Source organism: Phalacrocorax carbo, chromosome 1 (genome assembly GCF_963921805.1).
Source record: "Phalacrocorax carbo chromosome 1, bPhaCar2.1, whole genome shotgun sequence".
In the NCBI taxonomy this organism is placed as follows: Eukaryota; Metazoa; Chordata; class Aves; order Suliformes; family Phalacrocoracidae; genus Phalacrocorax; species Phalacrocorax carbo.
Genome location: NC_087513.1, coordinates 103,086,366 through 103,109,977, shown reverse-complemented (window position 1 = coordinate 103,109,977; position 23,612 = coordinate 103,086,366). Strand labels below are relative to the sequence as shown.

General features: G+C 37.0%; 1 protein-coding gene across 3 annotated transcripts in view; it reads left to right on the top strand.

Annotated features, from left to right (window-relative positions):
* Nucleotides 1-23,612, top strand: part of CADM2 (cell adhesion molecule 2) — a 681,251-nt gene that overhangs the window by 601,483 nt on the left and 56,156 nt on the right. For all 3 annotated transcript variants that reach the window (XM_064469629.1, XM_064469639.1, XM_064469622.1), the window contains one exon: nt 12,317-12,495. In XM_064469629.1, coding sequence (XP_064325699.1) covers nt 12,317-12,495 — 179 coding nt within the window. The remainder of the gene's footprint in view (nt 1-12,316; nt 12,496-23,612) is intronic.

The window sequence follows — 23,612 nt, the reverse complement described above, 5'->3', positions numbered from 1 at the left end:
GTGAGAGCTGTTAATACGACTCAGGTAATGTGTTGTGCATCCACCTGAACAGCTTGTTGCTGTGCAATCTGTCCGTATCAGGCCTTCAGTACAAGACTTCTTGATACAGAAGCAGCATCTTTGCTACTTCATAGAAATTGGAAAACACCTTATCTAATCTGTGGTCAAGTCCAGGCCAACCTGCAGCTCTTCCTTGCAAAGTATTAGCTAGTGCTTTGTCCTTGAGGTAGTGTCAGTTAGATGATGGTGGCAGTCACTTCTGCAAGGCGTTAATTCCCTAGAAAGTGTGTCAGGATTTATGACGTAAGATTTTTTTTTAATGTTGGGTTTTTTTTTTTCCTTTCCTGCTGCTGTACTGGCTTATACCTCTCCTTCTGCCTTCTTAGCCTCAGGAAACTTCTTGAAAGAGATGTTATGCTTCTGTGGAGGACTTTTTTTTTCCTCGTTAAAATTTAAAAGAAATATAAATTATTTATAAATTGGCAACACAAAATGAACAGTATAGCCATACATACCATTTTCTATGGACAGCAGATTTTAAAGTGCATTTTTTATGAAAGCTATTTGCAAGCTGTAGAGGTTATAGTGTTTTCTCCGAACTCAAGACGTTTTGAGCCTCAGACTTTAAAATACATATAGCAAAGTGTGGTTAATAACTGGTTACTAAAATGTTCTAAAATACTGGGTATTTTGATTTGAAGTACTAAAAATGCATTAAAATATCCAGGTGTCTTTCAGAATAAAGCTGAAAGAAATTAAATCAGTGCCTATTGCCTGACCTTCTAACGGTGTATTTAAAAGAGGTTTACCTTTTCTGCTTACAGTCTGAGTCAGCGAGCCTGTATTATTCAATTCCCTGTTGCTCCCAAGTGACAGTCTGGCCTTGAAAGTCTGGAAATACAGCCCCCTCTGTCTCTCTTTTCCATTTTGCGTTTCTGCAGTCATAACTGATGGAAGGCAGAAATAAAGTAGTTTAGCAAATTTTGCCTTTCATGGGTGTAATTGCCCACATGGTGCAGAAATGTCTGAAGACTTAAGAAAGTATAAAGGAGTAGAAATGTTTGGGAAGTTGGTCAGATTCAGAGAAAGCAAAAAATTGGAGGGGGGAATGAATGAGTCACCAAAAGTTTGAAAGTAGGTGGAGTATTTGACAAACTATGGGAGAGATTTGGGCAAAATGGAAAACCAGAAGGTGAGGTTATAGAACGGGCACTGTACAGACGAGGTAGCTGAAGGCACTTACTGTTCTCTGCTATGAACGCCCATTAAAATTAGCACATCTGCAGTGCTCAAAGGGTATCTCCCACTTTCTGACTTAAGAAATAGCAGAGGCAGATGCCCAAGAAAAATGGTGGAGAAAATCAGCAAACCCTTAGAAAGCATGCAATGTTTTTCATCTTAAACTGTATCAAGAAGGTAGAGGGTATAAGCACAAGTTTTTTTTTCTTTTTTCACTGTGAACACTTGTTAATATGGAAGATGGAGCGCACAGCTCTGGTGCAAGAGAGAAACAGACCTGCAAGACGTTTTTTTAATCTTTTTCTTTGTTCCTTTTAGTTTTTTCTTTCTGTCTTTTTTCTTTTTAAGACTGGCCTAAAAAGCTTACTAGCAGTGTCCCATCATTGTGTGAATAAAAGCTGCTGTAGACTGGAAAATGGCAGCCTCCTCCTAAAAATTGTGTACGTGTGGGGTATATACATCATACACACATCTGATGTAGAGTGCAACCATTTTTGTGGTATCAGCCTGACTGTTCAGGAAGAATGCAGCTTTGAATTTGAGAGCTCTACCACAATTACAGCAATATTAAAATATTAACAGGACCTACTAGGTATAGAAAACTTGTGGTCAGTTTTAAGTATAGAAGGGTAAAAAGGAAGAAAAAAAATCTGTTAGTGAAGACAAAGAACTTTTAATTCCTTGAAGAAAATTAGCCACAAGATCTACTACTTAATCTGATTAAGAAATTCCAGTACAGAAATCAGCAAATTAGCTGGATAACAGTAATAACAACAACAGTAAAACACTTGGACTGTAGGAAATTTTACAAATCTAAAGAGCAAAAAAAGTAGAACTAGAATGAAGAAATGAAGAATTTCTGAGGTCTTATGATGAAACTCAAACATGAGACTCTTGTTCATCAAAAGAATAATAACAAGTATTTTTTAATTCTTTTTATATACAAGTAGTAAAACTAGAGTGTCTTAGAAGAATATTATTTCAATTTCTTTTTTGTTTTAAAGCACAAACTTGGAAATGAAGTCTGAAATCATTCAGAGATTTCATTGCACCAAAATAAGACTGGCAATCAGTAAGCAATTAAACATTCTTAAAACAGCTATAAAAACTGAAATACATTTTGCACTTCCATGAGATTTAAAAATATTTTGCTACAGCTTATCCTGAAACACAGATGTCTGAACCTTCACTAGGTTGAAAAGATTGGATATTTAGAAAACTTCATGGATTTGCCTTCTCTAGAACTTGCTATAAGAAAATGTTTTATATATTGGAATGATATAAAGTATTACATTTTTGCATTATTAAAATATGTTAGCTGAAGCAGGCAACTATTATATAAACTGAAGGACTTTTGGTTTTATTGATATTCAACCTCAAAGGGAGTTTAAATATAGTTCTGAGTTTAATACTTTAAGAGCAGAAACTATTCTGTATGTGGTTTGTGTGTTAAGTGCTACCAGAAAGTATGTTGGCTGAAAACTTAATATTTCTCTTTTAAGGATTTTTGTATAGTCACAGTGTTTACTCATTTCAGTACTCTCAAGTCATTATGGTAGTGGTGGATTAATTCTTGATTCAGACATGGACAGAGTAATTCACTGATCAATGCACAAAGTCTCCTTGTTCATATGTATCAGAAAGGGCTCCACTCCAGAATGTGTACTAGGTTTGGATGGCTAGGATTTTAATGCATTTTCTTATTTTAATGCATAATCTGAGCTGTTATGGCATGGAAGTTCTCAGGAAGTAAAGCATACTGTATGGTGCAATACCTTTTGGAACAGTTTCTCAATATGGCATATTCAAAGGAAAACATTTTGCAGATAATTGCTGAAAGGTAGAAAAACATAGAAAACAGAAAAATCACCTGATTACTTAAAAACACAGGCTGAATAATTTAAGTAGTCAGCATGATCTGTAAGCCTTAAGTGGTAGCAGATGCCTGTCAATCCTGATCTATCCTTACACACTGGCACACAGTTAAGACCTTTTCTCAATAGTTCAGGAGTTTATAGCTAATTTTCATTTGAGAGTAATCAAGCTCTATAAGACAGAAAATCTGGATTTGTTCACTCTGCAGGAGATCCATGTGATTTGTACAGGCTATGAACTTTGCAAAAAGGTTTCTAGTTCTTATGTAAATTAAAGATAATAGGGTTTCTCATGTTAATCGGGAAAAAAAAAGCTTTTCAATTTATAGGGTACAATCCAGCAAATAAATTGATATATGGATTTGAAGTTATTAATCTCAGTTAGAAAAGCTGACTTTCTGAGCATCTCTTCAAACCTTCTTTATTAGAACAAGACTTAGCTGTCTGTCACAATGGAAGGGTAGAACAGGATTTGCTGGTTCCTCTGCTAATGGTGTTGGCCTAAGTAATAGGGGGCTCTACGGGAAGTAGGAACTCTGCAGCCAGACCAGTCTTCTCTCTTGCTCATTTGGCACTCGAGCCTAACCTCATACTGAGTAGCTTCCAATAGGAGAGGAGGGAAGCCGGATGGAGGGGAAATGATCAATAAAGTTGAGAAAACAAAAATAGACTGTATTTCTCTTCCAGATCAAGAGGACAGTCTCGCTTAGAATGACTTTTATTTTTTCTAGATTATTATGACCACATAGAGTAACTTTTAATAGAGATCTCCTTCGGGACTTATTAAAAAATGTAAGGCAAAACAGTTTGTCTGCATTCTTTAAAGCTGGGTGGCATTTTTAAGAGGTTAGCATGTTATGTTTATGGCATGCAATGGTAATTTCACTGCAAGGTGAGTTTAATAACTCTAAGACAAAAAGGCGATTCCTTCTGATAGAGGAGAGCAGATAAAGTGTTCAGATAAAAGCCTTAAAAGAAGTTAACATTAGGAGCAGCACTGCTGAAACTGGCAAAATAAAACATGTAACCTGCATGGTTGTAGTATTTTCTTAGAAAGCTTTATAACGAGAACAGTTTTTAAGATGCATTTTTAAGTCTTTTCCTGACTCTGAACAGTTAGAGGTACTTGGGGCGATAAATGCCTTTAGAAACTAACTGTGCACAGTTTGATTTTTGTGTCTCTGCATTTATTCTGAGCTGGCTGTTTGCATGCTCTGGTGTTGGGGGCATAAGCAATCACTTAAGTAACTGAGTTATCACATGCTACAGTGATGGGTTCCTATGTATTCTGCCATTGAGAAAATCTGGTGGCTCGACCTCAGTTTTGATGTATTGCACAGTATCACGATGAAGCTTTTTCTGACATTGACCTGTCAGCCATATTGCACATTTGTGAGCTCTCTGGTTTTGCATTGCCTTCAAAGCTGAAGGGCTGGCAGTGCTAGTGCAACCAAACTAACCCTGACAAAACACTGCTTCTCCAACACACACAGAGTGACTGTTAATAAACGATTATAACTCTCTGAACTATTTTTTTCGCTTCTAATGTGGGTCATGGGAAGACAGTGGACCACCCACAGCAGTGAGCACACCATTTGGTGTCCTGTTTTTCCTCCCACATTAAACTTACCTTAGGGAGGATTGTACTTTGTGAACAAGCTTAGGGGACTCCCCCACATCTGCCTTCATGTGGCAATGGGTTTTGAGTTTATTTAAATCAAATTCTGGACTACATCCCTATCGCATCTCCCTCACAAAGTTGGGGGTTTTGGGTTTTTTGTTTGGGTTTTTTTTTTTTGAGACAAACTTTTTGTCCATTTTTAGCCTCCCTGCTGCTTACAATAATAGACTACAATGAATATTTCTGATGCATTTCACTGATAAGGTGTCTTCTGATTTCACATCAGTTCTTTTGGTGATCTGTCTCATGGCTATGAGAAAGCCAATCTCCAAAATGTTATTCACAGCAGGTTTTTTATTCTTCTTTGGGAAGATTGCAAATAATACTGGAATTAGGTAAAAAACTTCATGTATACATACACATACATGGATTATGCACTTTTCAGGCTATTTGATATTGCTTTGTCTTCTTGAGAATCACTAACATAAAGGAAACAGTTAAGGGTCAGGGGGAGAACCCACAAGAAGTGCACAAAAGGCAAATGGAAAACTACAGGTAAATAGTTGCAGAGAAGTTAACATTATAGTGGGTTAGTGCTCAGTTAGAAAAAAGCTGTCCAGACAGAGACAAGCGGAGTTACACAGCTGTGTTAAGGGCTGAAAGTCTTAGGTCAAAGGGAGAAAGAGAACAGTCAGGTTCCTTCAGGCAAAGGTAGGCCTTTTAATGTAGAATCTTAAAAGTAGTTGCGAGGAAAGTTTAGGATGTAAATGGGGGGAAATATGAATATGAAAAATTACTCTTTTACCTCTTAGCACTCTATACTTTGTATCTCCAGGTAAAAGAATAAATACCTTTGAAAAGACTCCTCTTGAGTCACTTTAATCAGCTGCTCTCACAGGGTGCTGAGGGATAAGGACTTTTGGCTGCAAATTTAGTCTATCATATCAACACGGTTAGCATCTGTAATCCAGTGAGCCAATCTGAAGGCGAGAGGACTGCCTGATTTATCCAAAGCAAGCTAGGGTCAGGGAGGCTGTCACCCAAGTGCACTTGTGACGGACAGAAGAAAGGCTTTATCTGTATCAAGGACAGAAGATAAGGGTGGAAGGGTCTGGGGGTTTGGTTTGGTTTGGTTTTTTCTTCCCTTTTCTGCTATCTGCTATCTGCTATGGTGATTACTAACATTGTCTGAGATTCCTGTTACCCCTTTATCATTTAAGCAACTTTTCCAAAGGCATAATACACTGCAACTGTTGTCAACATTTCTTGTTGTTCCTGTTGTCTTTATAGCTGTGAATTCCAGTCAAATTTTAATGATACAAAAAGTAGAAATCTGTATTTTGTTGCCACCTTATTTTTAACCTATGTTGATAATTCAATTCTTAATCATTTTTAAAGCATTGGTATGGGGCATTGTAAATATTCTTAGGCTGCGTTATGTCTGCCTAGATGCTTAAAAGAGAAAAGTGTAGGCAAATATAATAATCAATTCAGATGTTCAAAACTTCCTTCTTTAAAAAAGAGAACTTCATAAAAGGTACTTAGGATATTCTTGACTATTTCTTCTGGGGAGAAAAACACTCTATGAAGGTTACTCAATTTTTGCAGAACTACAAAATCACAGAGCGTTCTTATCTCATAAAATAAAAACCATCTATCCAAGCCTTTTAGGAAAGGCTAGTGACTGTGGATATTGATGTTTTTGATAGATGAAATGCTCCCAAGCCAGCTCATCCCAATATGACTCATCAGACTGAGACTTTATATAAACAAGAAGCTCCCTCAGGATTTAAACTTTCAGCTGGATGATTAACTGACAAAGCTAGAAATCCAGATTCTCAATACAGAGAAACTCTGTAAGTTTCAAATTAATGAAGCAGTCATTCCCTTAGATGACTTTTAACACTGCACCAAGATTTCAGCAAAAAATGCTCTGATAAATGTGGTGCTATCTTTTCCATTAGTCATTTGAGCATTTCCACTAGATTATGTTTTTATGGACTGCAGGGAATACAAGTGTGCCCCTGTTTGGAGAAGTAAAAGGCAATGTTCAAGAGGGCCATACTCAAAATAACGAATTTACTTCTCTTGTTAGTGTTTTGCAAATCCTTCTTCCCTCTTTCTTATTTTTATCCACACTGGCTACAAAATTTTGACAGGCTGCTTAGATACCCATATGGATGATAATATCCTCAGTGAGACTGAGTATGCAAAAAGCCAGCACGAGTTATTTATCATCGTTGTTCTAGGGGTTTTTTGAGTGTGATCTTACAGAAATTGAAGGTTATCCTCCGCTAGTATTATGGACCAGTAAGTTATCTGAGTGTTGTTTACTAAGGTCTCAATGACGAACACTTTGTACATGACCTTTCTGTAAACAAAAATCAGAAAAGGGCAACAAAAATGAATAAAGCCAAGAACTTTCAAGTGGGAATGGATTGCATTGCTTAAATTCACTTTGTTCAGGAAAGAAGCAGCGATACAATAGATCGAAGTATCATTTTTAAATGAAAGCTAAGTCAAGGTAAATATAACGGTTAGATATATCGCTAGAACGGATAGAGAAGGGGATGGAAAATTAACCAACTTGCTTTAAAATACTACTATGTAACTTTTAAAAGCCTAGATTATAAAACATTTATGTGGATTTAAATGTTAACTGTTGACTTTCATATTACATAAACAAAACACTTGTTGAAAAGGTAAGTCTGTGCTTAAGTGTTCTTTTCTAATCAAATCTCACTGTGGTTTTTAAAACCTTTTTTTTCCCCAACACATTCCAGTTCACCTTTAGCTTTCTCACTGACTTATCCTGGAAGAAAAGGGTTCTTAACCTGAGGATTAGAAAATAATTTTGCTTTATTTACAAATTCTTTCTTAAGTTACCTGCAAGAAAAGTCCTGTTCCACAGTATAAAACATGAATCATCCTGGAATATGATACCTTTTTTTAATATCCTCGTTGCAGTCCCATTTCAGTTTTTCTGGGAAAGAATACCAAATTCTACAGCCTTTTATGTCAAATTTTGAGGCTAATGTGAAGGCAGTTAACAAAATTATTTATTTATACCAAAACCCAGTTCCCTTTAGCAGGTCAGTTACTGAAAGTTTCTGGGCTTTTCTACTAGGATTAAATATAAATTATACCAAAATCTAAGCCCATTTAGCAGTTCTTTAGAGAGAGGATAGAGTTCAAATTTCTTCTGGAGGGCTGGCAGAGAGATTACTGGTCATAGTTAAGCAGTTTTAGTATGCTTGTGATTGGTATCTCTGACTTCTTTCAGTTTAATGCAGTCCTGATAGTGCCACTGTGGGCAGCTGCGTGCAAAGCCAAATCGGTAAAAGCAATACATTCCAGCCAAAGAAATAGCATGGGCTGTCATAGTTGACCTGTGTCTTTGAAAGAATTTCTTCAGTACAGCATGCTTAATTTGTTTGTTTTTGTTTTAAAAGGTGTCACACTGGGAGCAAATTAGAATAGGTAAGCCAGAAGCAGAGCTGTATTTTGGGGAAGCAAACATCATCCTGGTGCCTCAGCTCTGCTACCTCTGTGAACCCAATGAAGGATCTCAGTGGTAGCACAGCTCATTTCCACTTAACTGCATCCATATGGGAGGGATTAAACCAGGGATATAGAAAAGCACCTCTCACTGAAGATGGGGGAAAAAAGAAAACAAACAAAAAAACCCAACACATCAGGGAGGACAGACTTGTTCTTTGGGGGACTGCATTGATACTATCAGGCCGCTTGCTCCTGTTAGGACAGAGCAGGTCAGTGAGCTTGTTTGTGCCATGAAATGTGTGAAGGTGGTAATGTTCAATTGCATTAGTGGCCACGGTGCTCATTCTGGCTTTATAGCTATTGTGCTTAATGAAGGATGTTTTCAGGATTGTCTGAGAAAAACTGGTAAGTGTGATTCAACGTGAAGAAAGCACAAATGCAAGGCACAGGGATACCCTCTTTGTTCTAGTCCACACAGTAATAGATAGTCTTATGGCAAATCTTTAGTGTGTGAAGAAAAGCTGAAATTCTACAATATTGGAGAGGTATGCGATGAAGAAAAATGTACAATATTAGGAGCGTACGTATTTGCTGGGTATTTTACAGTGTCAAACCTAAATATCCCCTATAAATAGTAGAGCCAGAACCCTTTCAAAATGTTTGGTAAGAGAAAGAACCTCTGTCTGGCTCTGCACCCATGAACATGTTTCAATAGGATAAACTATGGGGAATTCACACTTCTCTGTACCTTGTGTCACAGAAGGAGCGCTTCCCCATCAGTGTTTCATCTGCATTTGTGCTTTGGACAATGAAGCTACTAAAGCAATTATCAAGGAATAGCCAATATGCTCTAAATTTATGGTTCCTTTACCCTTTTTTCTTGTGATTTTTTTTTTCCCTGCCAATAATCTCAGAAGGTATCAAATTCAAACAAACAGAGAGAGAGGCCTACTTACGTACAAGGCTATTGTAACTTATAACAAGGTTATAATATGCAGAAGCATTACTTACCATATCCTGCAATATTCATTGCCACTGCTAGGAGATCAGTGTAAGACAGACAAAAGTAAATGCATTTTTGCACAGCAGGTAGGGAACTTCCAGAACTCATTGCCGCAGGAGGCTGAGTTGACAGACAGTATAAGCAGAGTCAAAAAGATATTAGATATATTCATAGGCAACAGGTCTAAACACTAAGTAGATACAAAAATGAATGAGAGTTGTCCCCTCCAACTTCCTCAACAGAATGATTGTGGGTGCTGGCAGAGTACGGGGGGAAAGGACCACAGAAAATGGCCACACTCACACGCTTTCCTTAAACAGCCACTCCCCTTGTCACTGACCGCAGCAGCCTGCTGGCCTGGGTGCGTGGCCATATCTCACGTTCTTAGCTCATTTCTGCCTAACTAAAGAATTGTTTAGACCAGAGTGTCTCAAAGCTTCCCAGCATTGCAGGCAAAATTTAATGTTGTGGCTGTGACAGAATTGCTGCTTTAGGCACCACCCTCCCTGGGAGCGGAGAGATGAAGTGAGAGCTGTGCCCGGCCGCCGTGATGTGTTGACCATGGGCCGGCTGCCCAGGAATTGCTCTGCTGCTTCCACTAAGCCAGCACAGGACGGCTTAAACTGTTAGTTAACAGGAAAAACTGTTAATTAGCAGCTTCCCCGACACCCAGAGTATGTAGATCTGCCTCTCTCTGAGCCGTGATTTTTTCTGCCACCATCATTGTGCAGCCATAGCTAAGCACTTTGTATGAGACTAGAGTTGGTATATTACAATGTGACAAAGCTTCCTGAATAATTTATATCTAAGGTTCCACTTCACACTTCTTTGTTATCCTGTGGGTTTTCCCCTAGGATATGCCATCTAATTTCAACTGAAAACGTAAATTCCATAAATTACCACTGCACAGAAGTTGCTTTAACATGCCATTTATGAAGGTAATGGTACACATTCAGAGTTTCAGAGTTTCCACTCCTGGGATTAGAGGTTCACAGTAATCTGGTAAATGGGGAACAATGAAGAGTTTGCTAGAAAATTGAACAAATCCACCTTAACATATCAAAGCAAATCGCACCTTAATGTTATGAACTCTGTAGGGCAGTGTTTCCACAACAGCATGGACATCTAGATTCCCTGCTCGCACTGAGCAAAAGGAAGTGTGTATATTGTGCATCGTGTATTTAGATACTAGTTCCTGAAAGTGCACTTTAGAAGAGTATTAAGACATATTTATGGTAAGGTGTAAATAAGGCCCATTACACCAACAGTTCTTAATCCTTGGTTTAAAATTATGTGAATCTTGTTTTATTCCCTAGTATATGATCTTCTAGAAAAAAAACCTAATTATAACTTCAGAGAATAGCCAGTCTAGGTAACAAGTTCAACAACAATTTAACAGTGTCATCCATATACTACTAAAATGTGTATAAATATCTGTTATCTTTCAAGAGAAACATAAGTTATAGTATTTTAACTTTAAAAAGTAATATAAATTATATAGCAGTAAATGCATTTCCGTAAAAAATACTTCGTTACATGTCTTGCATAACTCAAAAGAAAATCATATCATTGCAGTCATTAGGACTATTTTTCTGTGCATGAGGCCACATTTTGGCAGAGTGTCTCTTCTTAGGTATTTAGGGTTATTTCTTATTCTGAACACTTATTATATCTAATAGGCTTTAAACACCTGCTTAAATTAATGAAATTAAGTATTTCTTGAGTAAGACTAGCGACTAATTTGGCATCTGCTGATTTTGTAACAGCGGTTTATATTTTATTTTACTACTTAGTCATACAACTGCAGGCTTTGATCAGAAAATATAACGTAGCATTCTCCTACCAAACAAAATCTAGAACCGCTTCTGACTGAAATTACTTAAGTAAAGTACCCAAAAGAAAGGGACTGATATTTGGGTTACAGGGTACAAAGCTACCAGATACAAGGAATGTAGCAATGAATCCCCAGGCTGTATACATCTTGCTTTGGTGACTAGCATCTAAGGACCTGAGATGCTCTGTCTGTTTGTGAGATAGTCAGGATTGAGTAAGCTGACTTTTCATTCCCAGTCACAGACCTGTCTTTTTGGTGATTTCCCTCATGTAAATTTGAAAGTAGATATTGTTACATGTAAGTAAAGACTGCATACCAGTAATAAACACATCCTGCTGTCTGTTAAGCAAATCTCATGAACTGTGGAGCTTCTTGAGAGTCTTTAGGAAAGAGTTAGGCATCACTTGCCAGTAGGAAGACATATGTGAATCTGCAAGATGGTCAGTTTCCTTCTCTGTGGTGCCCTTAGTTTGCCTAGGGGGTTATTGCTGCCGTTGCTTGGCCTTTGGTCTGTTTGATGCAAGTTCATGAGGCACAAGAGGAAAGGTTTCACAAAATAAAAAAAAATCCAGGGTTTTAAGTAAAATCTTTTATTGCTTGTTTTAACATGAATAACAAGCAATTATTGGAGGGACGAATGCAGAAAGGGTGGGGAAAGGGATGGGCTGTGACACAATGCAGCAACAGAAACAAATTTACATTGTGTGTAAGATGTGCTATTTTGAGACTGATATGCCTGGTTCAGGAAAAACAGCGCATGCAAGTGCACTTGTGAATGTGAATGGCCTAAATAATTTTAGAATCCATTTACAAACCACTTACATCTACCTGCTTGCATGATTTCTGATGCCTGTCAGCCACACAGGACCATATTGCTCATCACACAAGTGGAAAGCTCTTTTCACTTAGCTTGCCAAGCATCTTGCCAAACTGTGAGCCCTGAAACCTCGTGAGAACTACTTTTTAATTTATTAACGACCTTGGCCTGTTCCAGTACCATTCTGTTTCCTTTTTTGTTTCTCTTCTTTTCCCTGCTTGTTCTCTCACTTCCTGTAGTAGTTCTCACCTGGGATGGTGAGGTTGTAATAGTGACAGTTCATTATATCCAGTAACTGAAATGATCATTGAATATAATTTGATGGCAGGTTACTATTCGTAAGTTTCTGATGCTACTCTTTCTGATGTATGCGTTGCATATGCCTGCTTCATGTATCTGATTAAATGCATTGCTTTGGATCCAACAGGCCAGAACCAGTACTGTGGACAAAGGATGGTGGAGAGCTACCAGATCCAGAGAGAATGGTTGTCAACGGCAGGGTCCTAAGCATCAGTTTCCTAAACAAAACAGACAATGGCACATACCGATGTGAAGCAAAAAATCCTATTGGCCGAAACAGCACAGAATATGTCCTGATAGTACATGGTGAGTGTGTTCTCGTTAGTTTTTTGGTGCATGTTATGCATATATAGCATTTCAAGAAAATACAATCAGTTGCTTATGATCATTACCAAAAGAACAGCAAGAAAAAAACCGGAAGTATAATTGCATTTTTATTGATGCTGTCATCTAGTTGTGGGGAGGGTGTTTACTTCCTTTTGTTGGTGTGCCTCTCTTCATACAGTTTAAACAAAACATATTGGCTTATGTTGTGAACTTTTTGCAAAGTAAGCACCTGTAAAAATGTTCTGCAGTATGTCGCTACTGTTTTAGAAAAATTTGCCTCAGGCACACACTGTTCAGATAAAGCTGGTTACGAAAGGATATATGAAGGGAAATATGGCAGTGCCAGACAGACGGGTGCTTGAGGTTTTTTGTTTAGTTCTTTATAGACCACCAAAGACAGGACATCAGATAGTTTTCTTCGCACAAGTTATAGCCTGCTACTGGCTAATTCAGCTTGTACAAGTTAGCTGATCATCATCTGGCCTATCGTTACAGTCAATCCTCAAAAATACATCATGTCCTAAATTCATGATACTTTAATAAAATGGAAAAATAGGAAGTTTCACATTAATTACAGTTGATTTGTTTTCCTTAATTAATTAGGCAACAATATGTGTCACATAGAACGAATAGCTGTTTTTTACATTGATCGTGAAATAGCTTGATATAACTCAGCCATAGGAGAAACTATAATACAAAGTCAGCATTTGCCTTTAATACAGCTTTGCAATATGGATCTAGCAGTCTCAAAACATTATATTCTCATATCACAGATATTTATATGATAATTCCTGGAAGATTATGAGTTCTGTAATCTGGATTTTAACCTAAGTGAATATAGAGGCCAAAGCTCCACTGTAGTTCACGACAGTACTTTTTTTCCTCTAGTTTTTTTAAAAATGCAACTTCTTATAACTATGACAAAGTAAAATGAGACAATCTGATACAAATCATAGTCTGTAAATAGACGTGAACTATATAGACTTTATTTGCTCATGAGGAACATACACACTTCTTTGGTGTTTGTAAGGTCTCAAAAACATTTTGCACTAAAGGTTTAACCTGCCTTTAGGTGTTTGGCAGAAATCTTCTAATAAGTGCTACTTTTGGCTTTCAGTAATGAGCTATTTTTTTGCTCTGTTGATGAAATGTCATTTACCAAAAGAACCCTTTAGATTAGTTTTCATTTTTCTTGAAGTTTGCTATTAGTTTATGTAGGATTAGTGGCAGAATTAAGGAAGAGCTCTTTGCATGAGCAAGACAGAGCCTGTGCTGCTGCATTGAGTATTTCTGTATTAAAGACAAACAGAAAAACTAAACCCTCTAACCTCTACTTGCATTGATTACTACAAGAAAAGAAAAAGAAAAAATATCTTTTACATCCCGGAGGTGGTGGTGTATTGGTTGTTGGCTTCAGGCACAAAGCGCACTGCCTTTGATTGAAGTAATGGCTTCTGCGCTTACCAAATGTTGAAGCTTCTGTCATTTGTGTTTTCTGCCCAATTTATTTATGTGACTATTTCTGAAAACACACCCTTTTGTAATGGTAGATTTTTGCATTAGTGGTGACTCTATCAATCAAACCATATTTCACAATCTCCTATGTGTCTTTCGCATAGTGGCATGCCCCCTGTTGATCTGATTATCTTGCAACAACTTCACGGCAGTATGTAAAATCATTCATTATCAGGAAGGCATTCTGTTATGTTTGGCAGCACATTAGGCATGTTACCAGGTTTAGCTTGCACATTGCTGACCTTTTGTGTTATGAGTACCAGTTTTCCTAATTGCATTTCTGCAATTCCAGTCTTAGAAGTAGAGAAGGTAAATGTCAGGTGCTTTTGAGGTTTCTGAAACCATGAGAGTATTGTGTCAGAGTATTTGATGGTGTTTAGTGCTTAACAACTTACTGCGTTTCAGAGTTGATAAGTTTAAGTACGGAAGAGACTGACAAAATTATTTTATCAAGTATAGCAATCAGTTGTATATATCAATTTAAGCAGTCTTACCCCTTCTTTAGCTCATAATATTCATGAATGTCTCTAGTGAAACATAATCCTTCCAAAATCATACAATTTTCTCCCCTTCCCTCTCTTCCCCTCTCCCTCTCCCCGTCCCCCAGCTAGCAAACCTACTTCTTATCATTTTCTGAGATTCATTCTTCCATTTAATAGAGGATGTATTTTCTTCTGTACCTTCCTAAATATATCTGGGAGCATCCTTTGATTTCTCATCCCTTCCCCTGTGCCTAATGTGTTGATGTAATTTTTTTGTCCTACTCCTTTGTTAGAGCTAATTTATCATATTAGTGTGCTTCTTACCTTGAACATTAAGTATTTAATACAAGTACACGCCAGGTTTATCATAAGGGGAGATATCTTTACAAAGATGTGGGAGAGGAGAGGGGAGGAATCTGTATGAGGAGAGAACTCTTCACAAAAGATTATTTTAAATTGCAGGTCAATGAAGTAAGTTCTAGGAAAAGTGATCTACTAGATCTGTAAAGAGAACGGTGTAAGTGCCCTGCGTGCCCGTAGCTACTGTGTTAAAGGAGCCTCTGGAAGTCCAGCTCCACAGTTGTTAAACAACTAATAGTTTTTCTAGGAAACTCTAGAACACAAAAGAGTTGGAGTGATGGAGAGAAAGAATGACAATCACATGCCCAGGTTTAGAGAGATACTATGGCTGATTCAGTTTCCAGGCGAGTTTGTGTGAGAAGGCAGAGGACATCAATGGAAGGTATCCTCTGCAGAGGAAGGAGTGTGTAACCTGATTCACAGCTTTTCTTTTCTTATCCTCTACATTTTTTTCCTTTTTTTCACTTCTAAATCGACAGATTATCTGTCTTTCTGTTTATTGAAGTTGTAAAAGTTTCATGTGGCTTCTATTCCTTTTTTCCCCTAGGAAATCCCCCTCTTGGTGGGACTCAGTCTACTAATTCTCTCAATTTTTGAAGTTATCTTCTTAACTCAGAGGAAATTTAGACAGCTTTAACACAGAGAGAAGCTTGCCTAGAAATGGAAAGTATAGTTTATCATAATTAGAGATTAAGGGCAAGCAAAGTATTTATACATAGTAATTATACAAACCAAGCAAAGAGTGTCTCATGCCTTTAACTGGACCAACCTAGACACCAAATTATACAGAAAAGTAGTACTTTTTCCACTGTAAATAATGATAAAGTAATACTGTTTTGTTGTTAAGTGATGGCAGTGGAAATAAATATCGCTATAAGCAGATGAATGGCATTCTGTCTAATATAATTAGTATCTGATAACATAAAAAGCCTTTCTAGATTTGTAGTATAATTAAAGAAATCAGACTTCAGAGAAACTGAATATATTTGAATCAGGTAAAAGGCATGGGCTATTAAATATGCTCATGCTGCTTTGCTGAATCAATACGGCTGCTACTTTCATTTTTCTTATCTTTTATTATTAATAATAAATGTCAAGAAAACACTTCATGAAGCAGGAAGGTGGGCACAAAGTCAGAGTTTATAGGCAGCAGTACAAAGGCAAGACGTAGTTTGCTCAAGCGTTTGTCTCGTGCAGCAACAAAGGCACGAGCTTTAATGCCTGTAGCCGTTGTCATTTCTGTAATCTAATTGGCGAGCTTAGTGCTTTGGAAGCGCACATTCCGGCTAGATATATTACACCCTTTCTTTGGTAATGGTCCCCAGGCAATTTTCACTCTCTTCCAATTTATTAAGAATTTTTGTTTACCTTTGTCCAAATACTCGTCATTAATCATCAGTAAACAGAGCTAACTGTCAGACTCATGATGCTCAACCCAAAAACATAGATCCTACTTGCAAAGCGTAGGTAATAACTGCATTGATTTAGCTGGAGCTGAGAAAGGAGGTGGTCCATCATAATCAAACTGAAGACACGACTGTTATGTATGTAGCAGTAGTTCATAACCTCTGGATGTCACTGCTGAAGACTTAGTTCAACGTCACATTGAGCGGGTGACAGAAGTCCACAACCTTGGGAAATGTCCTCAATGGAAACAGCAGCATTTGATAATTTGCAGACTTATTTGAAATAAAGTACCTTAGTGAAATACCCTGATTTGCCAGTCTAAAGACTCACATTCAATTAATTGAGATATTCAGAGCTATAACGTGTCGTGTATCAATTATCTTTCAAAGCGATATGGAAATTAACATGAATCAGGAACTGTGGATGGTCAAGGCAGTTTTACTGGCACAATTATACATACAGTAGAAAGCAACTGAGCTGGTAACTCAGTATCCCTGGAGAATAAAAAGTGGCATAAGATAGTCCCTTGACTTCAGCCTCTCAATTATTTTCTGTTTTTTTCTTGGGCAAGCTATTTTTTGCAAATAAAGGCAACTGAAAGACTGAGTTACATCCTCATTAATATTTGGAAATGTACTTTCAAACAGAAGATCTCCTACAATGTATAAGACCAAAGGTCCTGCTGCATCTTTCCTTTGGACCATAATGTTTTTATCTTCCACCTGCTTGTCCTGTCCCATTTCAAAGCATTTATCATCTTAGCTTTCAAAATAACCTGTGGCAACAAGTTTCTGAATTGAATTATGTGCTTTGAGGGAAAAGTATTCTCTCTGGTTTGTTTAACCCTGCTGCTTGATCTCTTCACTTCCCAACTTTCCAATCTCTGTGGCTTCTTTTGCTGTTTGTGCTGTAAGTATGAAGTTAAAATCACTTTTATTTTCACGCTGCTTCCCTTCAAAAGATGCTCAATTATTTCCAGCTCACTTTCACTTTCTCACTAATTATGATCTTAGATTCTGCATTTCCTGGATTCCCATCCCTTGTGTCTGCTCTCCTTCTTTTATGGTCTGTTTTTCGCCTTTTTCTTTTCATTTTTTGGTCTAGCAGTAAATCTCTGTGATTGACTGTTCTCCATATCTGTAACAGTGCTATGCCAAATTTGCACAAGGCACCTTAGTTTGTTAACTCCTGCCTCCAAATACGTTTAGAGAGGTTCACTTTCTGTGGCCACCCATAATTCCAGCACCATGCGCCTTTACATCTGTAAAAGTTTCTTTTTAAATTAGTAGAAACTCTGTGGAATCCAAAGCCCATCTGAAAAGAAATAAACTCCATTGCCTCTAGATTCCTTTATTGTTGTCTGTTCATTTGCCCACTATCACTTTTTTATTATGTTTCATTTCTGATGTGATGTTCTCATAGAGGTCCCTCTCTATCCTTTATTTCTGTAATTCACTTGTGCACACCTCTCACTCTGTGAAAGTAAAAACTGAGTAGAACAGTAATTTGAAATAAAACTGAGGAGGTGAGGTTTTTTTTCTTTTTTCTTTGAAAACTGAGCTTATCGGATAGGCAATAGGTCTCCAGGTTTGCAAATATTTTCACCACAGGCCTCTGATAAATCATGTGTACTGTTTTTGGACACCTTATCCTCATAAACATATATCAGAAAAACACATAAAAATATTCACTGAAGGGGCAGGGGCAAGGTGGGAAGGGACGGAAAGGAAGCAGCAACCATGTGGAGCAGCATGCTCATCAGTAATCTGGTTGCCCTCTATTTTGGTGTTAAGACCCTAGACATTGAGGTAGCTGGACAATTTCTAAAGTTTCCTCCTTTTTAGTTCCTGAGTTGAAACATCTCATTTACAGGCACATCTCAGAGAAGAGACTTTCTTTGCCTATGGGAAAATCCTACCCTTTGAGTGAACAAAGCTTGGGTTTTGCAAAAAGATAATTGAGCAGACCTGTGGTATAATGGAACAATAATAACATGTACAGCTACAATAGAGGGTGTTCTTAGTGCAGAAACAACCTTGCCCTTACAGCAATCAAGGCATATCAAGAATATGAGGCTCAGAAGACTACTTATGACTTAATTGGAAATTCTGTGCATGTGAATACCTATGCTTTGTAGTTCTGAGATTTTTTTTTAATATCTCTGTTTGAATTAAAAGAAAGAAGGTATCTCAGGTTTGAGCCCTTAAAACAGAGGTGAAAAGTCTTATCCCATCTTATAAAAAGTAAAAATAACATAAAAAACTACAGAAGACAACTCACATACATAGAAGCTTGAGCTTTCAGCTGAAAAACAAATAAATAGAAGAATGCTCTTGAAGACTTTCTCCTTCTCAAAAGCCTTCATTCCCCCAAACCATCTCTTTTTTCCCTTTTCTGTCTTCCCCTTCCCCGCTATGTGTGCTTGCGTACAAACACCCCCCACATGCACACACACGCGAACCAAACCAAACAGAGGCCTAGTAACTTACAATCATAGAATGCTTTGGGTTGGAAGGCACCTTTAGAGGTCAACTTAGCCAGGAAGAGATCTTTTTTATTCATCTACATACCTTTTGAAATCCACAGCAGCTGGATGGTTTTCTTGCAAATGCTGAGGTGTGGAGAAGTGAGATTTCACTGTGGCAGGCCTAAGAAAGTAACTCGTCATAACCCTGTTTTAAAGGTAGCATTATAAACACAGAGAGAATTTCATTCATATGTTACTCTGCAAAATATAGCCCTTCAAATTGTGTTGAAGTATTTTGATCTTGCAGGCACGTTAACATTCTAAAGTGACATTAAGGTATTAAATCATTATCATAATATTAAAGTTAACTTCTCCGGAGGACTCTTGGTTATGCTGAAAGAGGTGGCCCAGACCTTGGAGCACAATGCAGATAAATGCTGCACAATCAGACGAATTAAGAAATCATTGTGTAATATAGCTTTTATTATTGGACTAAAGAAGAATAATGTTTAGTTGACATTTTGAGGTATGAGAAGTCTGTCAAGAAACTTACGGTGGAATTGTTGGCTTAATTTTATGGATGAATTGTCCAGCTATTATCCCTGAACGCTTGCAAGGCAGCTACTTTGAAATTGCTTTTTGTTGATAGATACTTGAATAGTGGGGTCTATAGTTGGGTTGTGTGGACTGATATTTCATCATTTACTATGGCTTTAGAAAAATAAGATACAAATTTTTTTTTTCAGATTAGCTCCAAATTATTTCAGAAAGGTCGAGAAAATAACATTCCAAACCACAGTAACACTTTTGGGGATTCTTTTTGACACTTCTACATTTTTACATTAAAATACTGGTTTTGATGAAAGAAAACTTTTAAAATAAAGTGGTTTTTTAGATAACATATGGATGATTTTAATTTTTGTTTTCCATACTGGAGTACTCATTGAAGTAATTGAATTCAGAATATTTCAGTTTAATTAAATCTGGATTTATCCAGGGTTTACTTTTTTTTTTTTTTTTCTGGTGAATGCAGCAAATCTCTCCCCAGATCCAATCTTTAATAACATATTCTAGCATGTATAGCTCATTCCTTCATTGCTGTTTGAATAGAAGTACTTATTCTAAAAACCTGTAGTTTTGGTTAATGTCTTTAATAACATACAACACTTGAAAGTATTTAATTTTCTGTGTATAAATATAGTTTGCTATTGTGATGGTTCTTGATCTGGATTCCCTATGTGATTTCTGAAAAGGGAAAGATTGCATGTTAATTTTGAATTATAATGAGGGTTTTTTTCCATACACAATAATTGTATAAAGTTAATATTTTGCATGCTTGTATATGAGTAGAGCATCTACAATAAAGTGCTTTTTGAACTAGATATACTAGGTATGTTGCTGTTGCTCGTTTGAAAATAACTGTTTCAACTGATTTTAAGTGATATGTATTTCTAAAATAGTGAGTTTATTATCACTGATTTGCTATAGCAGCACAGCTTGCTCTCTAAATTTTCTGGACTTTGAGCTTTGCTATTGCCTACACCTGTAACATTCTTGAACTTTACTTCATTTCAGCTTTCTTGTTTGAGGGGTCAGAATGTATGAACATCATATACAATCTTCATGAGGAAAATATAACTGTTAACAGAATAATTTCACTTGAGATTGATGACAAGGTTACAGTCTAACAGTTGCTAATGATCTTCTGTTTCCATCTAAATCATTTATTATTCACAAAACTCAATCCATAAAGAAATTATAAAAGGGACTTAGTAATTTTCTAAATTGAAATCTTTTCTGCACCATTAGGTGCTACGTGGAATGCAGATAAGGGTGTCCTGTCTCTATCTTTCTCATATGGTGCTTCTGTAACTTACCTTTCTTTCAAGAATAGTTTGCTCAGTTTTTCACTCACTTCAGGAAAGGAAAATGGTACGCTATGTAGTGATATTGCTTAAAATGTCAAGTGGTGATGTTAGCCTGGTGATACATCAGTACCATGTTTTGTTCCAACTGAGATGATAAACCTTGGGAAGGTAGAACAAATAATTGGTTTTGAGCAAATGGAGAAGATATAAATGCTCTGGGGAGATTGCTGCCAGCATCCTGAGTCTGAGGGGGGTAGGGAAAGCTTCTGTAAAAATTACACATAGTTCTTAGAGCTTTGAGAAGTTCTGTATCTAAGGTCTCTGATCACACGTGAAGATAAGCATAGAGGCTCAGAGAAAAGCAGACGCTTAGAAATTGGCACATCTCAAACCATTAATTTTTCTAACATCCATAATTTGATGTTAATAATTATCAGTTTTGATTATTCTATTTTTGCTATTTGTAATTTTAACTATTAATGGCTTGTGAACTTTTTCTGGAGTTTATCTTAGCATTTCTATATTATATAAGGGAAAAATATTCAAAAAAGTATTTCTTACAGTATTTTATTAGTATTTTACTTACAGAAAATAAGGGGTTTTTTTCCCCTTGTTTTCAGTATTCTTCCAACTGAAAAACAGATCAAAGTGACAAAAATTTGAAATTTCCCCAAAGAAAATGTAAAAATCTTCATAACATGTTTCTTCACAGCATAGATTCAGTCTAAATTTGTGGTGGGACCCAAAGTGTATTTAGCTGCTCCTGCAGAAGGGAAAGCTCTAATCTGCAATCACAAACCACTTTTTTCTAGCTCTTACTGCTTGAATTCTTGACTCAATATAACAAAATTCTCTTTGCTTTGGAATTAAAGTCACAGTTTTTAATGCTAAAGGCCTTTGTGTATTTGAATCTTCCTGTGCCTTGCTATACCCTACTGTGAATCACGTTGACCTTGTCTCAAGGATTCAGAACTCTTTTTGACAGCTTTTAAGAAAGCTCATTGCTTTGATCTTTCTGTATGACTCCCATGGAAAAGGGAAGAGACAGCAAGAACTAGCCAGGAGGACAGTAAGGGTATATCTCAAAACCATTCTCAAGCTGCAGGGAAGAAAAAAAAAAATACAGAAAAAACACAAAAGCCATTGCTAGCAAGTTATGAGTATGATCTACTAAAGCTGATAAAGTCGGTTGGAGCGGCCAGTGCCATACAGGGATCTCCTGCAACACCCTGACTGCTTTCACAAGGCTGTGGTTGCCTCCCTAGCGCTAAGTGAGCTGTAACCCCTTTTGAAGAAACTTACCCAGCAGATGCCTGTGAACAGGTCTCCAGATACCTGCTGCGACTGACTGAGTTCATGTTATGGTGTAAGGTGACGTGTCATTTGTGAGAAGAGTGATCCAAACAATTTTCACTTGGGATTATTTTTCTTTTCTTAGAAGGCCTGAAGACATAAGAATTAAAGCTTTTATTTCTTTTTTTCTCTATGTACTTTATACCCTGACATGCATTTCCTTTCTTTTCCTTCACTGGTATCCACACAGCTTATTTACTTTCCAGATACACCCTTGAAGAAGAAAACTCGAAGAAGAAAAGTTTGGCAGGGTAAAACTGTAGGAGTGGGTGAAGTGTTTTATTCTTTAGATGTTGCTGTGGGTCATTGTGCTAGGGGATTTGTTTTTCCCTCTGTGGTTTCTGTGTTTTTTATTTTCTGCAGGTTTCCTATTCCTTGATTAGAAGGAGGCAGGGAGGAGTTGAAGGAGGCTGACATTTTGAAGTGCTAGTTTGCTGCTTGGTTGAGGAGAGCTCTGTATGGCTTTCATCATTCACAAGCAGGAACTGAAATCTCTTTGCACTGCTTTGTATCTCATTTTGTTTAAAATAAATTAGCAGATATCACCAAATGTTCTTTATAATAAGTACTGCGATATTCCATTGGTGAGCTGTCCTATTTGGTGGCTTAGTAGTTAAGGTACCAAATGTCTGCCTGCCTGAAGGGAAGCTGGATAATTTTAATAAAATTAAGTCTTGACCATATTGCATGTGTCCCACCATTCATAGCAGTGTGTTGTACAAAGCCAACGAGTCATGAGGGGAATTCAACTACATGTATACAACTCTCTTGAGCAAAAAAAAGACAGAGCATAAAAGACTAACAGCAAGAAAGATAGGGCCTTGTGTTCTTGTGTAATGTACTGTGGAAATAAAAATGTGAGAATTAAGCGTATTAGTCAAAGACAGTCCAAAGAAGTACAGTAAACTGTGTTTCAGGTTGCAAAGATGACATTAACTCGCCCAAGGTGATTTTCAATGGGATAAGGCTATCCCACTGTGATAAAGTATTTCAGATTAGTGTTGGACCCCTTTGATTTTATTTTGAAATAAAGTAATTTAAAATAAGTAACATTCTCTGTTATCTTGTTTTACTAACCTTAAAATTATTGCAGTGAGTTTTGAGTTGTTTAAGCAATTTCAGTGATTTGTCCTGAATTTCTCAGAGAAATGAAACTAGCAACCGTAACAAAATAAAGATCAGCAATCTGTTTATCTCCATTTAGTTTCAACGCTTGTCTCCTTAATAGGGAAATTTTAGAAAATTCTCCTTGGCCTCTTTCTTCTTCCTAGCGCAGTTCTGGCTGAGCTTTTTGAAATTTTTTTTGTACAGAAAGAGTCAAGTGTCATTCTGAGAAAGCTGTCATATTTGTTCAAGGCTGCTGGTGTCTGAATTTGTATTGTACATTAGCTTTTCCTTGTAGGTTTTCAAGGGCCAGCTGCCAGTACTTTATTTCATTTAATTTTGAATAATCCTATTTTATGGCTTGGAGAAACAAGGAAATATGGCTTGTCTGTTTACTTAAAAAGAATAAAAATGAACATCACAGCCTTAATGTGATTTTTAAGCAGTGGCAATGGGCTTAGAACACCATATTAATAATGATAGAGTGTCGCGCTTCTGGGGCAAATCATGCTGGCTTTATTCATACAAGATGTTTGGTGG